At 41.6% G+C, this 14849-nt stretch overlaps 1 protein-coding gene across 3 annotated transcripts in view; it reads left to right on the top strand.

Annotated features, from left to right (window-relative positions):
• Positions 1-14849, top strand: part of LOC119648042 (LIM and SH3 domain protein Lasp) — a 108285-nt gene that overhangs the window by 24424 nt on the left and 69012 nt on the right. For all 3 annotated transcript variants that reach the window (XM_038049477.1, XM_038049478.1, XM_038049479.1), the window contains exon 2: positions 7277-7371. In XM_038049477.1, the coding sequence (XP_037905405.1) occupies positions 7277-7371 (95 nt within the window). The remainder of the gene's footprint in view (positions 1-7276; positions 7372-14849) is intronic.

The raw sequence follows: 14849 nt of genomic DNA, 5'->3' as shown, positions 1-14849 counted from the left end.
TTACTATTTAGCTTTGTTTTGGAATTCTGTTATGTATCTTTCGGAGCAGACTCTGAATGGGAAGAGGCAATTTCGTCAGTTATCGTATTCTACAGCTTTTAAATTCATAATATCAGAAAGTTAGATTATTCATCATATTTTCGTTATTTTTCCGATGAAATCGTTGCGGTCATCTTTTAGATACAGATATATTTTTCCGTTATAATGTCTGGCTATCGAAATATGAAGGTAAACAGGCATCCCCTAAATGGGGCACAGCGCGTCAATCACATCTAGGCGCCAACGGTTCGGTTCGCCGATTCAAGTTTTCTTGAGCGATCGGCCATTCTGGCATAGTCGATTCCCAACAATGGATTTGTCGCCCTTTCTTAAATCCCACTACCACTTCCGCCATTAACACATTTATCGGTGTCTGCCCCTTGGACTAATGGAGTCTTTCGTTCAAGATTGTGGCGGACTAAATATCCCCATGCTACATGGGAAGGCTTGAAGCCTTCGCATAACAGTGACAGTTACTTTCCATGTGCTGCTCTTATGTAACAGCATCGGGAGAATATTGGCACGGGAATAACCTTAACTGGATTTTGATGTTAAGCGATCTGCGTCTCCAGCTTTGAGACAAAACAGCGAAGGTGGATCTAGCGCTGTTGATGCGCGGAGTAACATCACCTTCGGTGCCACTATCACCAAAAACCATGCCGCCAAAGTGGATATAACTATTGATGCCTTTGATGTTTTGTCCATGAATGCAAATAGAAAGAAGACAATGACCCGTCAAGCTCAGGACCTTCGCTTTGTTGGTGTTTGTCTTCAGTACGATTCTGCATATTTTCCCATTTCAGTGTCATTTGGTCAAGGTCCATGACTTGGTGAGAAAGCAAACAGTCCTGGCGTTTGAGGAAAGATGTCATAGTCCATTGAAATCCTCTATGACAAGGCAGCATGAAGCAGGACACCCAAAACAACAATAAATAGTATCGGCGACAATTTTGTCAGACTCCGCCTTGGATTACATATTTTACATGTATTCAGCATATGATATTAAAGAAAAAAAAATAATAATAATAATCCTTGACGCGACAATTCAATTGGAACAGCGCCTTGAAACGGATTAGAACACTTAATTGAAAACCCTAACGGTACACTACGAGATTACGATACCCTGAATGTGGTCAACATCCATTGGTAATTGTGTGTGATTTGACTCAGGTACTCGTTCACAGCTGAGTCGACTGTTATCCAACATCCAGTCAGGATACAAATCCTTCTGCCACCAGTGAGACATCACCCGGTCTGGCTAGCCACCGCCAGTATCAATTAAAACCGAAGATGCCTAAGATGCTTAGGGTCAACATTCTAGAAACCAAGTTCCCCTTTAGCCATGCAGTTCTTGGCGTATGCTTTTCGACTTTGATTTGCTTTTATAATGCTGAGAAGAAGGTCGCGGAGTTGTTGCTTCGGGTCATTCCTCGCCAGATCCGCTTGCTAATAAAGCATGATCGCTATGCAAAAACATTCTCGTTGCCTCGATAAACCTATTCGTTGTTCAGCGCTGGACATTCTTCGCCCGTCCTAAGGCAGCTTCCAGCGGACACCGCGGGGAGGTCGTATAGGGTCTGAATCATTATCATATCAAACCGCTTTTCGTTTTTGATTTTTAAATATTTTTTTTAGTCGATCGTAATTGGACCACCTAATTGTCAAAAAGATATGTTTGAACAATTTCCTGGGTCGACTTTCATTTGCCACTTCGCCCTGAAATGTTTATAAATCAAACATCGCTCGTATAATGGTAGTCAATGTAGACTCTGTTGTGTATAAGATGTATATTTGAAGTACATTAGATTGGACATGAAAGGGTAGTATAGGTTTGGGGGCGAAAGGGCAGATTGATACCCAAGATGGAGCACAAAATCGGGGAATCTTTTGTTGAACCAACACCAATATCTCTGCTGTCAAATCTTACCTTAACTTCTACGAGGAGATCGCCAACAGTATTCTTAACAAAAAATTACAAATGGAGGAGAATAAGAGGGAGTCTCTCGCATCTAAAGTCGAGAAAAACTGTGTAGTTATAGGGCTCGACGATCCTTCCCAGAAAACACCGTCTGTCATGAAGTCACAAGAGGATTTTTAGACTCGGCTTGATATGCCACGATAGATTTGGCAAGGAAACTGCGATATGTTCTTGGAGAATAGCGACTAAATACTTGCATATCCAGTAAACTATGTGTTCGGAGTAGATCGCTTAGTCAGTCATATAAATGAAACCTGACGTTATCTGTTTTGAAAATATTAGATAAACGATTCTAGATGGGACCACTCTCAACTATTATAAACTGATGAAGTGCTAACTCAAAGTCATCGCTCAACCTTGTTAGAGCATATACCTGTCAACTTAGTGAAAAAATCTTTATAAGCGGGCAATGCAGCAATATAAAAAAATGCGGGGACGGGCAGGGGTAGGCGACTTCACAAATAGGAGAAGTAAGATGGGGAAAACCATCACATCTGTAAATTCGCGAAACAACGAAAGCAATCGTTTGCCTGCTGAGGCAAAGAGGGAAGTCGATTGCATAGGCATATTCGAACGATGGCTTGAGCATTCTGATGAACTGCTCAATACTAGAATATCGATGAGTAGGAGGTTTTGCCAACTGAAGGCAATGAACAAATGCTGCAGTTACCAAGTATGGAAGAAAAATAAGAAAAATGGTCCACTACCTCGAAGTTCTTTTTAAATCCACCCAACTGTTAACCTATGCTGATAATATGCACATTCTGGGAAGGACAACCCAAGACGTGCAAACCGCCTTCATTCAAATTGTTTGTACATTAATAACAATGTACACAAATCGCATTGGTTACTTGAAAATAATGAATATAGTAGACTACAACTTTTAATCGTTCGAGATATTTCCTATATAGAAGCTCTACACGTCTCACCATACCGTCGAACCTCCTACTATACCTAGTATAGTCATAGCTTCCGTCAGTCAAACAAATCTTTATTTCTCACGAAGTAATAAGCCAAATCAAACATAGAGCTTTCAAACAAAAAAAAATATCCAAAATGGCCGCCGCTAGCAGTTATACAGGCCCAAGATCTGTGAGGCCATGCATCGATCGCTTCACGTAGGTTATGAAGCGGCATTTATCGAGCTGCACGCACGATGCTGGGCTTCAAACTCTACGAATCGGTGTAGGTTCCATCGCAGGTAGTCTCCTCTAATTTAACCCAAACGCTGTAGTCCAGAGAATTCCCTGAGGGCTGCCTGGGGCCCATTCATCCGCGGTTATGAAGTCAGGAACATGGGCCGCTAACCACTGCTGAATTATCTTGGCTTTGTGAGCGGGGCCGAGTCCTGCTGGAAGCACCACGGCTTTCCAGCGAATAGAAATTCACCCAATGGCTCGACTACATACTCTAACATTTTTTCGTACACGCTCGCATTGGTTTTGTCGCCGGCCTCGCAGAAATGAATATCAATTACTCCGTGATATGGGGCGCCCCACCATACCATGGCAGCAGTCGGACGGTGACGACGTTGGACTCGCGGAGCATTTTCTTTGGTTTAATAACAATACTCGATCATTTTGTCGGTTGAACTTTTTCTAGATGATAAACATTTTTTCATCAGAAAATATAATTTTGTGATATTTTTTACCGGGAAATCGTTGCAAAAGAGCAGCCCACCGAGTTCGCTGTATTTCCTTCAGTATGGCCAACGCACCGCCGATACGCACCGAGACCGAGATCTTTTCGTAAAATACGAATAATACTTCGAGTTGAAACGCCCATTTCCGCCGACATTCGTTTCTGCTTGCAGAGACAACATTCGGGCGACGTACGGAGCGCGGACCTGTCAACCACATCAGCTGTTTCGCGGTATCGACCTAATGTTCTAAAAACGAATCGTTCGTTTACCGGCAACTTTTTTAACAAACTATGAATTTTTTTCGGTGTATTCCCACATTGATGCAACGCAATAATCGTGATTCTTTTTTCGTAGTTACCGAACTTCATCGTCTGACGGAAGTGGGGTTTGGTTAGGTACTCTCCGTGCGCAGTGTATACCAGTTTCGGCGGTCTAGCATTTCTCGCTATATGCATCGACTGACAGAACTTATGGCTATACTATGAATAAGACAATATTTTCTCATGTATTTATCAAATTTTTAAGTTCCCTGACAAGTATTATAAGATTACGAGCTCTTAGTCGCATTCCAGAGGAGAATCCTCCGAAAAATGTTTGGTTCCCTAATGGAGAATGTACGATTCTGTTGCCTAAAAATCGCGATCATATGTATGAATGAAAGTAATCCAGCCCGGGAAATCTGTATTTATGGTAGAAAAAGAATACATAGTAGACCTTGCCGCAAATGTAACGATGGTGTAAGCCAGTTTTTTTTATTGAATTTTCGCAAACCGCAATATTTATCACATTTAAAGGCGATTCTTTACTACCTGCTAGCCTCATCGCGTCATGATAGGCTTTTTTTTGAAAGAGATCGCTAAGGTAGGCGCGTTAATCTATAGTTTCAATCTTGAATGAATGTATTTCTTATATAAACAATTTTGTTGGTTGAACATTTGCCCCATTGCACGTAATGTATACGCATATATTAAGAAGAATATTTATTTTAGTGTGATACTGACACTCAGTCTTTGAATTTGCACTGAAGCTACAATTTTGACCTATTATAAATTTGTTAGTAATAGTGGGATTTCCACCATTTGATAGGATCATGCCTTACATTATAAACTATGTTACTGCTTCATAATTTTAAGGTAAACTTGAGAAGGTTTGACAATAAATTATCAAAAATTATTATAATATATTATACTATTAACTTTATTTAAACAGATATCAGCATCGAGGTTATTTTGGAGCCTAGGCACGGTAAAGTGGCAGCTTCAATTTTTCGGTTGACTAGGTTCTGAAAACGGGTCCGTGAAAGAAATTGAAAAGTACTAATTGAAATCTTTCATTTGAAATCCCACATGACTATATTTGGTGGAAAAAATTTACACTTCCCTTTTGAATGTATGGAGATCGCCCCTTAAGATCCACATATTATAATGTTATTCCCTGTATGTGCGAGCGTTCACAATTCCCACCTTCCCACCAAATTGGTGAAAATCGATGTACCCGTTTCTAAGAAAAGTACGTTTGACAGACAGTAAACCGATTTTTTTTGCTTTACACAAAACCTTAGAAAAGAGTGAAAGATTTGCCTTTGAGAATATTTTCCTTTTTATTGACAGTATTTGGCAATGTATACAACCACGTATTTCGGGGACCAACTGTCCCCTTCTTAGATGTTTTATCTTCTGAAATTTCGTTTACAATTTGAATTTTTTTATAGGTTAAGGTTTTTTTATCAGTAAATTTCACGTCATCAGGACCCTCTGCCAGACTGTTAAAAGAGTGGAAAAGGCTCTGGCTGAATGTAAACTCATTATTAAAGAAGCAGTCGAACTGAAAATGCCTAACTCATCTCTGCCTAGAATCAAGTGCCTCCTCAAAATAAATAAAGAAGGCAAGGAGGTCAGAGCGATAATAGCAACAACGAATTCACCGACCCAAAATATTGTGAAGTAGCTCTCTCTAACTACCTCCTAATTCAAACCTTAGAAAAAAGGATATCAGGCAGCGCAGGAATCATAGACAGACAAGCCCGGAACATCATCGGCTCATATTAAAGGCAAATTAGCAACATCAGATTTTTTTCTCTGTGGTAAGCGATCGAGAAACTGTTGGAATATGGACTTCGGTTACACCATCTCCTGATCGACTTCAAGGCCGCCTAGGATAGCCAGGGTCAAACTGTACTGTACACAGCCATGAGAGAATTCGGTATCTCGACTAAATTGATACGACTGACTAGGCTGATCCTGACCAATGTGCGACGCCAGGCAGAAACGGAAGGATCATTCTCGAGATCGTTCACCATCCACAACGGACTAGGACAAGGATGGATGTCCTATCTTGCAGCCTTTTTGGGCTGATTCTGGAAGGAGTGATCCGTGAAGCTGATATAAATCCTTTTCAATATGACGCGCACGGTTGTTGACTGCCAACAGAGCCTATTTCAGGTTACGCTCGAAATGGTTCACATAAGTTCAAAGCTCTTACCGTACAGATCTCATGTATTCCTTGGAGGCTTGGGTTCTTAGCAAGAAAAATTGTGAACTTTTGGCCGCGTTCGAGAGAAGAATCTTCCGAAGAATATTTGGCCTCCTACATGATGGACGATTCCGTATCCTATATAACAATGAAATTTATGAGTGATACCAGAACCGTTTGGTTGTGGATAAAATGCGGCTCAATAGGTTGCGGTTGGTGGGTCAGATACAGAGCGACAGATGCTTGTTGAAATTTTGTGTGAAATTTATGGCGACTATGTACGTTGTAACTGTTATGTCAGCATTAGTTCTAACGTTTTCGTGATGGAAAAACGAATATCGAAGATTTTTATTGTGTTTGAAGGAGGAGTTAATTCTGTTGTCGAAGCATCAGAGAGGTTGGGTTATGCTTTGTAATTTATTTTTTGGGTTCTCTATAAGTTATCTTTCGAAAACAAGGAAGACCAGCTGAATAATTACGTTTGACATCTGAATATCCAAAAATTAGGTGGTTTTCTCTCCTATTTGATCACTGGAGAGGACAAGTGGGTTCTTTATGAAAATGTTAAATGCAGCAGAATCGTTTGCAGGAAGAAAAACGTAACACCGCCATCAACATCAAGCGAAGGATTCCATGGTTGTAAGGTCTTATTGACTGTTTGATGGGATATTCCAAGGATTGTTAAGTGGAAACTGTTTCCACGGACGAAACCCTAACGGTGGAAGTTTTCTATGTCTCGAAACAGCGTTGAAGGAAAACAGTCAACCCTTAGTGAAGGTAGTGTCATATTACACTATGACAACGTTGGGGCTTGCACCGTTTGACTCACACTCGAGAAAAATTGCGACTTAGCTTGACACTTAGGTCTTAGGTCCAACCCCATACTCTCCTGACCTTGCTTCTTCAAATCTTTACTTGTTCCTTCATTCCATCCGGAGCCGATGAAAACAGTAATTAACAAATTCACAGCTCCGGCAGTTGTGATTAGTTGTCATGAACCAGAACGTTTTGTGTTAACATTTCCGTATGCCCCACCGATTTGAACTCTGCTTTTATCAATTATATAAATCTTCCTAAAATTCGTGTATCTGCATCTAATTTTACTCTTATTCACTGTAATTTATTTTCTTTTCGTCTTCTTTCAGATATGGCACAAAACATGTTTCAAATGCCACGAATGCGGCATGGCACTAAACATGAAGACATACAAGGGATTCAACAAGCTGCCGTATTGCGAAGCGTAAGTTTAATCACTTTAATTAAGCCCACCGTGGCACAATTGCCGCATTAATCTGGACTTTGTTACCGTTCATTTCGATTCTCACCTTCCAATCTAACTGATCTACCTGAAGAAACGAAAAAAAGTAGATTCTTTGATTTTTTGTTCGTTCTATTGACACAGCAAATTTCTCCTCCTTTTTGCAATGGGTCTACAATGAATCCATAGCGCTCTATTAACTGTAGTACTGTCGGTAGTGTAAATAATTAGAAACCGTTGACCGTTGGAAAACAAAGAAAATATACGAAAAGTACACCGAAAATCAGTCCAAGAAATTGAACTTTAGTAATAAGACGATGACGACGACATGGCAAATGGTTTGATATCATATAGACACATTTTTCATAGAAAGGGGGTCAAACTTTGAGAGTGCCGTGGAGAGCAGTAGTAGCGTAGAAGTGTAATCGATCGATCGAATATGAGCTACGAAAGAGGAATAAAAACATCGCAAAGCAGCAAAAGCAAAGTCCAACAACAACAATAACTACCACAAAAACGGCAAATAATACAAAAAGGCTGGCCTTGTGCTATAAATCGAAAGCGCACTGCCACAGGCCGCGGATTAAGTTGTACTCGAGTGCGTCGTTCGTCTTGATGCAGTCTTCGGGCTTGCTCACATCCATACCAAATGAACGATTATTAATGAAAGAATTAGCATTTGATCCCCCGGCTTGAATCATATGCTTTCTTGGCTTTGTAGTGTGCTTAGTTGAAAATGAGATATCTTCGGTGGTTTCTCGATTGACAAACGAGTTTTGAAACGATCTCTCAAGATTAGCATTTTGATTTCTTTCTTTCAGGGACTTTCTAGTTGAGTATGCATTTCTCAGAAGAGCCTGCCTACCTCTCTCTCCTAGACCTCCTCTGGTCCAGCAGCATCAAAGCTTGATGCGATGCGAATTTTGAAAACATGCATTTGGAGGTACCTTGAAATTGACTATAAATTCACCTAATATTCTCTACAATAAACCGAAATACCACTAAACATGGTGATGGATGTAATTAAGTTCAATCGATATAGCCGCAGACATATTCAGTGCACATCTCTCCCAGGTTGTTGGCGTTTCACTTGGTGGGAATTCTGAACAAAAATGAAATAAATAAAATGTCCACATAACTATTATGTGCATATATATTGCTTGTGCACAATAGTTATATGGAAATTGATTTATTGATATTTCCATGTTTTTTTCTCTAATCTGATCTGCTCAGAGAAATATGACTTGAGGAAACTATAAAATTGTACACAATTTTGCATCGACCACGTTTTCCTACGTTGAAGCTGTTAAAGAGTTCTACTTTATTGGTGTTAGCTTTGCTAGAAATAGAATGATAAGTTCATGGTTTATTCTGATTTACATACATGTATAAATTTTTGTCAGCAAAATGAATATACCATTCGAATATATTAAAGCCAAAGTTCATTGCTGCTCCAAATATCTGAAAGTTCCACCGTTCGTATGGACATACGAGGTCTCATCAAAAAGTTCCAGAACTTCCTCAATAACTCTTCATTACAATTATTTACAATTGTTCTAATTTATTCCTTTCAAAATACACCCCTTGGGAACGAATACTCTTCTCCTATCGGTGTTTCCACTGTTCCATGCATCTGGAAAAATTTGCTTCGTGGATGGTATTCAGCTTTTCCTTGATTTCCTCTATCATTTGAAACTTGCTACCGTTTCATTGGGTACTTGAGTTTTTGGAACAGCTAGAAGTCAGACGGAACCATGTCAGGAGAGTAGGGGGGATGGGGAATAGTTGTCATTGAACTTTTGGCTCCTGACAAACTTCCTCTTGATCCTCTGTCATCAGTCGTGGAATGAACTTAACTGCAACCCTTCTCATCTCCAATTTTTGGGTCAAAATCTGCTGACATGACTCAAAATAAGATGTCGCACAAGGGCATTCAATTTGGTCACATAAAAGTCGTCAGTTGAGGTTGAAGGCCTTCCTGAACGAGGGTCATCTTCCGTTGATAGAACATCACTTCATCATCAAAGGCTTGCTTCAGCATTTGAAAAGTTTCCGTGAACAATTTGCCAATTGATCGCAGAATTTCACGCAAACACGTTGCTTCTCCTTCACGTCTATGATAAAAAACGCGGAACTCGAGAAACAGGCTTCACTTAAACAGCTGAGCATTCGGTTTGGAGAAAGTTAGAGCAACAAACAACAAGTCGGGGAACCGGAAGCCAGACGCTTCAGGTATGAAAGGCTTTGTGTATTTCCTTTATAAAGATATTTGAGTGTGAATTTGTCCCATTTGTACGTAACACATAATATATGCATATATTATGGTGAGAATATCCACTTTCGGGTGATATTGACATTCAAAATCTTGAATTTCCAAAGAAGTGGCACTTTGTTAGTAATAGGGCGATTTCCACCAAACTTGGTAGGATCACGCTCTATGATATAGCCTACATTGCCGCTAGAATGAACTTGAGGGGGTTCTGGGGCCAATTTCTGAAAACTATACTATTATTACCTTTATTTGAAGGGATATCAGTATGGAAGGTATTTCGGAGCCTAGTCACCATATAGTGACAGCCTCTTAATTTTTTTCTGAGAATGGCCCCCTTAAATAAATGACAACAAATGTCAAAACTAAGACCAGCTTCGGAAAGTACTAGCCGAGACCTTTGATTTGATACCCTCATTTGGTGAAATAAAAATTTACCTCCCCTTATATTCGACGTAACAGGATGTATCTCACTATATGCGTGAGCGTTCACAGTTCCCACCTTTCCACCAAATTTGGTGTCAATCACTGCTACAGTCTCCGAGAAAAATGCGTGTGATGGACAGACAGACAGTAAACCGATTTTAATAAGGTTTTGTTTTACACACTCTCCACTCCTCCTGCTATTGTGTGGTATAGAGTTCAAGCGTGATTTAATTGTCGTTCATATCGGACATGATGGTTTTGCTGTATAACATATATATATGATGCCATTTACCATTTGGTGGTGTATTGCGCGTCAATTACACCTACGTGCCATTGGTCGCGGTTACCTGAAATACGCTTCAGCTCCCCCACGACTTCCCAAGACGCCAGCACTCCTTCTCTGCTGTTTTGCGCCAAGTACCCTTATGGCGACCTACTCGTTCGCCATCTTGGAAGAATGAATCCCACCGCAAGGCGTAGCCAGCAAACTTCCTAGATATATAAATTGATTAATGCTTTCGTTGCTTTGTACAGTAATGAGAGAGAGTACGTTGATCGTTCAGAGTGAGACCTTGATTTTGTTGGTGCCTATCTTCAATCCAGCTCTACCTGCCTCTCTTTTCAAATTCGGACCCATTTAGCCAAGGTCCATGACGCGGTGAGCAAGCAATCATATGTCATCAGCGTTCACACAATCGAAACTTTTCTAGAAAGAGCAGGCGCAACGATGATGTAACGGCTGGCAGCACGCGGATATCACTCCAATTATCACTCAAAACGGGTCCTTTTCTTTGGAATCTTAACGATCGTCCCATTCTTTCACTCTATGGGAAAGGTCTCGGATTCCCGAGATTTCCATAAGAATGGAAGTATCAGATCTGCAGAAATTGCAGAGGCAGCAATAAATAACTCTGCGGGGAGACCGCGCTACTCCCATTTGAGTGCATTGACGGCATTGGCTTGGGGGAGCAGTCCGTATCCGCATGTTATGGTGATTAGTCATTTCATCGATAAGAGGAGGAACTTAACCGGATGTTCTTTCCGTCTCTTCAATTGCTTGCCATGGTGGATGAAGAGTCAACCGTTAGCGTCCTTGACAAGACCGTCGAAAGATTTGCATGATGCAGTATAAACTTATGAAATCATTGCGGCATCTTCCGCTTCCGCAATAGCAAATTCCCGTTTGTTGTTGAACTTTTCGAGATTTCGCTCCATATCGTACTTCGAGCTCGTCACACCTTTCCGTTCATGGATTCGCTTTCACGATTCCGCAGTCAACCAGATCTTTTCACACCCCTTCGGGACGTGGCTGACGACCTGTGTAGCACCCGAGAAAAAAGCATTTTTAATGGCGATCCAGTGCTCGTCGATATTCTCACAATACTGATTGTATCTGTTATCCGATTCGTAAAATAGCTCTGCCACTTCGAGCGACAGCTGGATCATATAAGCGGTCTATATTGAACTTGAGGCTCGGAACTCGTAGTGCGAGTAGTGGCGGACGCAACACATATCATCATATAAGTGGTCTATATTGAACTTGGAGCTCGGAGTTCGTAGTGCGAGTAGTGGCGGACGCAACACACAAGCGAAGGTAAGCGACCATTAGATGGTGATCCGTTTCGAGCCCGATGTCAACGCTTCTTTTGTTACACAGATCCAGAAGGAAACTCCTAAATCTACTGCTGATCGCAAAGTCGTTAATCTGATTGCTCGTATGGAATCGATTAGTTGAAACCCCACTGACCTCATGGCAGACTCTTTGTTCGAACAATATGCCATCCAGAGGCGGTGGAAATTGTAGAAATCCACAAACCTCCCACCATTATCATGTTTTCTCATCACATGCCTGAGCAAGGTATTGTTTCAGATCACTCATCACGATCAGAATGAGGATGAAGAGCAGTTAATTCCACAAGGGATGCGGTTGGGTATGTCCGCGTTGCCCCATTGAAACTTATGCAATCCACTCTTTGAAGTTTGTGTATTCCCAACCTGTTCTGCTGAGTTCAATTCTTTCTGCTCAGATTACTGCCCATAGGTCATTGGGGTGGCTACTGCAGTGTCGATCCAGCGTAGTATCTTCGGGGCGTATCCCTATTTTGTTCATGCTGTCGACCTGTAAGTGTGTAAGTGTAAGCCCTCGTAGCTTTCCGACATTTTTAGTATAATTCCCAAATACAGTAGAATCCCGATATTTCGTATAGTCAAGAGACTGACGATTTGGTATGGTATATCAGGATTACCAATTATCGGGAGTGCAAAGTAAAGAAAATTAACTCTGGGGACTGGCAAATTTGTACGAATTGGCCGGAAATACGAATAACCGATATACGAATTATCGGGATTCTAATGTATTTGACCTCTGCTTCACGTTTCACTTCTATGCCATGTAACCTAATGGCTCTCGGGTAATTAAGCTTAGGCTTCGCGCTTTAGCTGGATTTACACGGATCCCCGCCTTGCTGCACCAGGTACTAGTAATTCTTATCCGTCTTTGGAGTATTGCTGGGAAAATACCATATACTCCGGATGATTTCTGTTGTTTAAATGCTCATCTTACCTTAGCTTCCGAATATATCTCTTTTCCTAGTTTCAAGTTTTCTTTTTTTCTCTTTCTGCCCACTGTTGGGCACTGTTGGGTGCCCTGGAAAATGAGTTCTGAGAAGCAAATGTCCAACGGTTTTCGGTAATTGTCCCAACTTTCTTCTTCAGAAAGAAAATATTGCTCTGTCTTTCGCTATTGCTTTGCTTAGTCTATACGCCGTCTATACGTTTTTGTACCTAGGCCAGTCCTCGGTTTGTTTTACCCGGTTGAAGAGTTTTCACACCTCTGTTCTCATTCTGACTAGGTTCGGGTACATCCCTTGATGGCTGGGGTGCCTCAAACTAGGCAGCTAGCCTCATACGAATCAATGATGGCTTTGGCGATGTCTTCCACCACTGTTTTCATTTCCAGCTCGCGCTATGTTATTGCTGAGGTGCCTTCTATAGGAGTCCCAATCTCTTTTCCTGGGATATCTTCCTACTCTTTCAATTCCGGAGTTGCTTTCAATGTCAAATTTGATTATTCTGTGGTCCGACATAGAGGACTCATTCATATCCTACAATTCGCCTAGTTCCTCCAAATATGTCCAGTTACCACTTGTCTAGTACTGGTTACGGATGTTTCCTATGTTGTATATTACTAACTTACTGCTAAAGATAAAATCAAGGCGCTGGCCTCTTCATGGTGAGCGATGGCTTCGCAGCCGAGGGGAAGTGGTAGCGTATTTTCCTCGCAGGACTTCACTATTCTGGGTACTAACTCCGGTGGTGTCCTCTTCATGGTGAGCGATGGCTTCGCAGCCGAGGGGAAGTGGTAGCGTATTGTCCTCGCAGGACTTCACCATTCTAGGTACTAACTTCCGTGGTGGCTGAATATCATCTCCTGGGAAGTAGCCCGATGCTACAACCGCCTTCAGTGAAACTTGGACAGCTACAAGTTCTCCAATCAGGAAATCTAACAGACAGATATATTATAAATTGCGTTTAAGAATGATGCAAGCTCTTGGCTTTTTGCAAGAGAAGTCCTAAATTATCTGCATACTTCTTCCTTGCAGACCATGAATCTCCCCCTGTACACCCAGGGTTGTTGAGCCAGCACTGTTCCAGTGTTGTCTTTGGAAGTTGCCCTTGCAATCACTACAGATGCAGCTTTTGTATGATGGATGTTTACCTGGGCTATCTTAGTGCTGACCACTGACTTTATTCAAGTTTGGAGTTCTTCTCCAAGTTCTGTTGGAGTGCCATCCTCTTCCTCCGACATGGTGCTTTCCTGCATATCGCTGTCCGCCCTACAGCCCTAGAAGATCCAAGTATAGATTGCCCATCTTCTCCCTATTGGGCAGCAAGTCTACTTCCCTGCTTTGTCCTGCCCTTTTATTCTCTACCGTTTCCGCGATTCCTTCGAGAATCTTAGTAGGTTTTCCACCCGATCTCTAACTTTTCTCGGGTTTTCTTTGTGCACATTCACAAGAAGGTTGCCAAGTCTATAGTAGATAAGGCAGTTTTGCAGTTTGATTGCCTCCAGGGATCGGTTATCTACTCCGATCGTGAGGAATTTGCCTTTGCCCTGCATGTATGGAGATCATTATTTTGAGCAATTAGGAGGCCCATAAGTTCCGTCGTCTCTAGTAATGATGCTTTAGGGAGGTGCCTGTAACCACATGTGTCCCTGGTATATCATCTCCAGTACATATCGGCAATTTTGTTCACTTTCAGTCTGGCAATTTACAGACTATTATTCTAAGCCATTCGGACGTTTACTTCTTCGCGCAGTCAATCAGTATAAGACCTGGTCGAAGTTGGTGAACACGAGCACATCCCTTGACGATAAGGTCTTCGATATATTATAATAATTCCTTCTTCTCACGAGTGAGTATTTGCTTCGGTAATATTTTCGGCAGCAATGCCAGTCGAATGCCCCTGATCGCCCGGGCCTTCTGGCTCCTGTTTTCATTTCTGATCTACGTGGAGTTTCCCCTCTCTTCAGTTAGGATTTCTTAGGAGCACTCCCCTCTTGCGGGCTTATCCTCGCTGCTCCCCGCTTTCTTTGCTCCAATGTGGAAGGCTTCGGACTGGCCTAAGCCTTTTTAAGGGCTTCTTCTGGTTTCAGGCCTTCCTTCAGATACTATTTAGCACTGGCGCTATTGAGGCCTGTCTCCTTCCTGACGTCTGATATAATGACCTTAGACGTACTTTTGCTGCTATTTGAGCATCGGCT

Source organism: Hermetia illucens, chromosome 2 (assembly GCF_905115235.1).
Source record: "Hermetia illucens chromosome 2, iHerIll2.2.curated.20191125, whole genome shotgun sequence".
Taxonomy (NCBI): domain Eukaryota; kingdom Metazoa; phylum Arthropoda; class Insecta; order Diptera; family Stratiomyidae; genus Hermetia; species Hermetia illucens.
The sequence above is the reverse complement of the archived record's forward strand: the minus strand, read 5'-3'. Positions and strand labels throughout refer to the sequence as shown.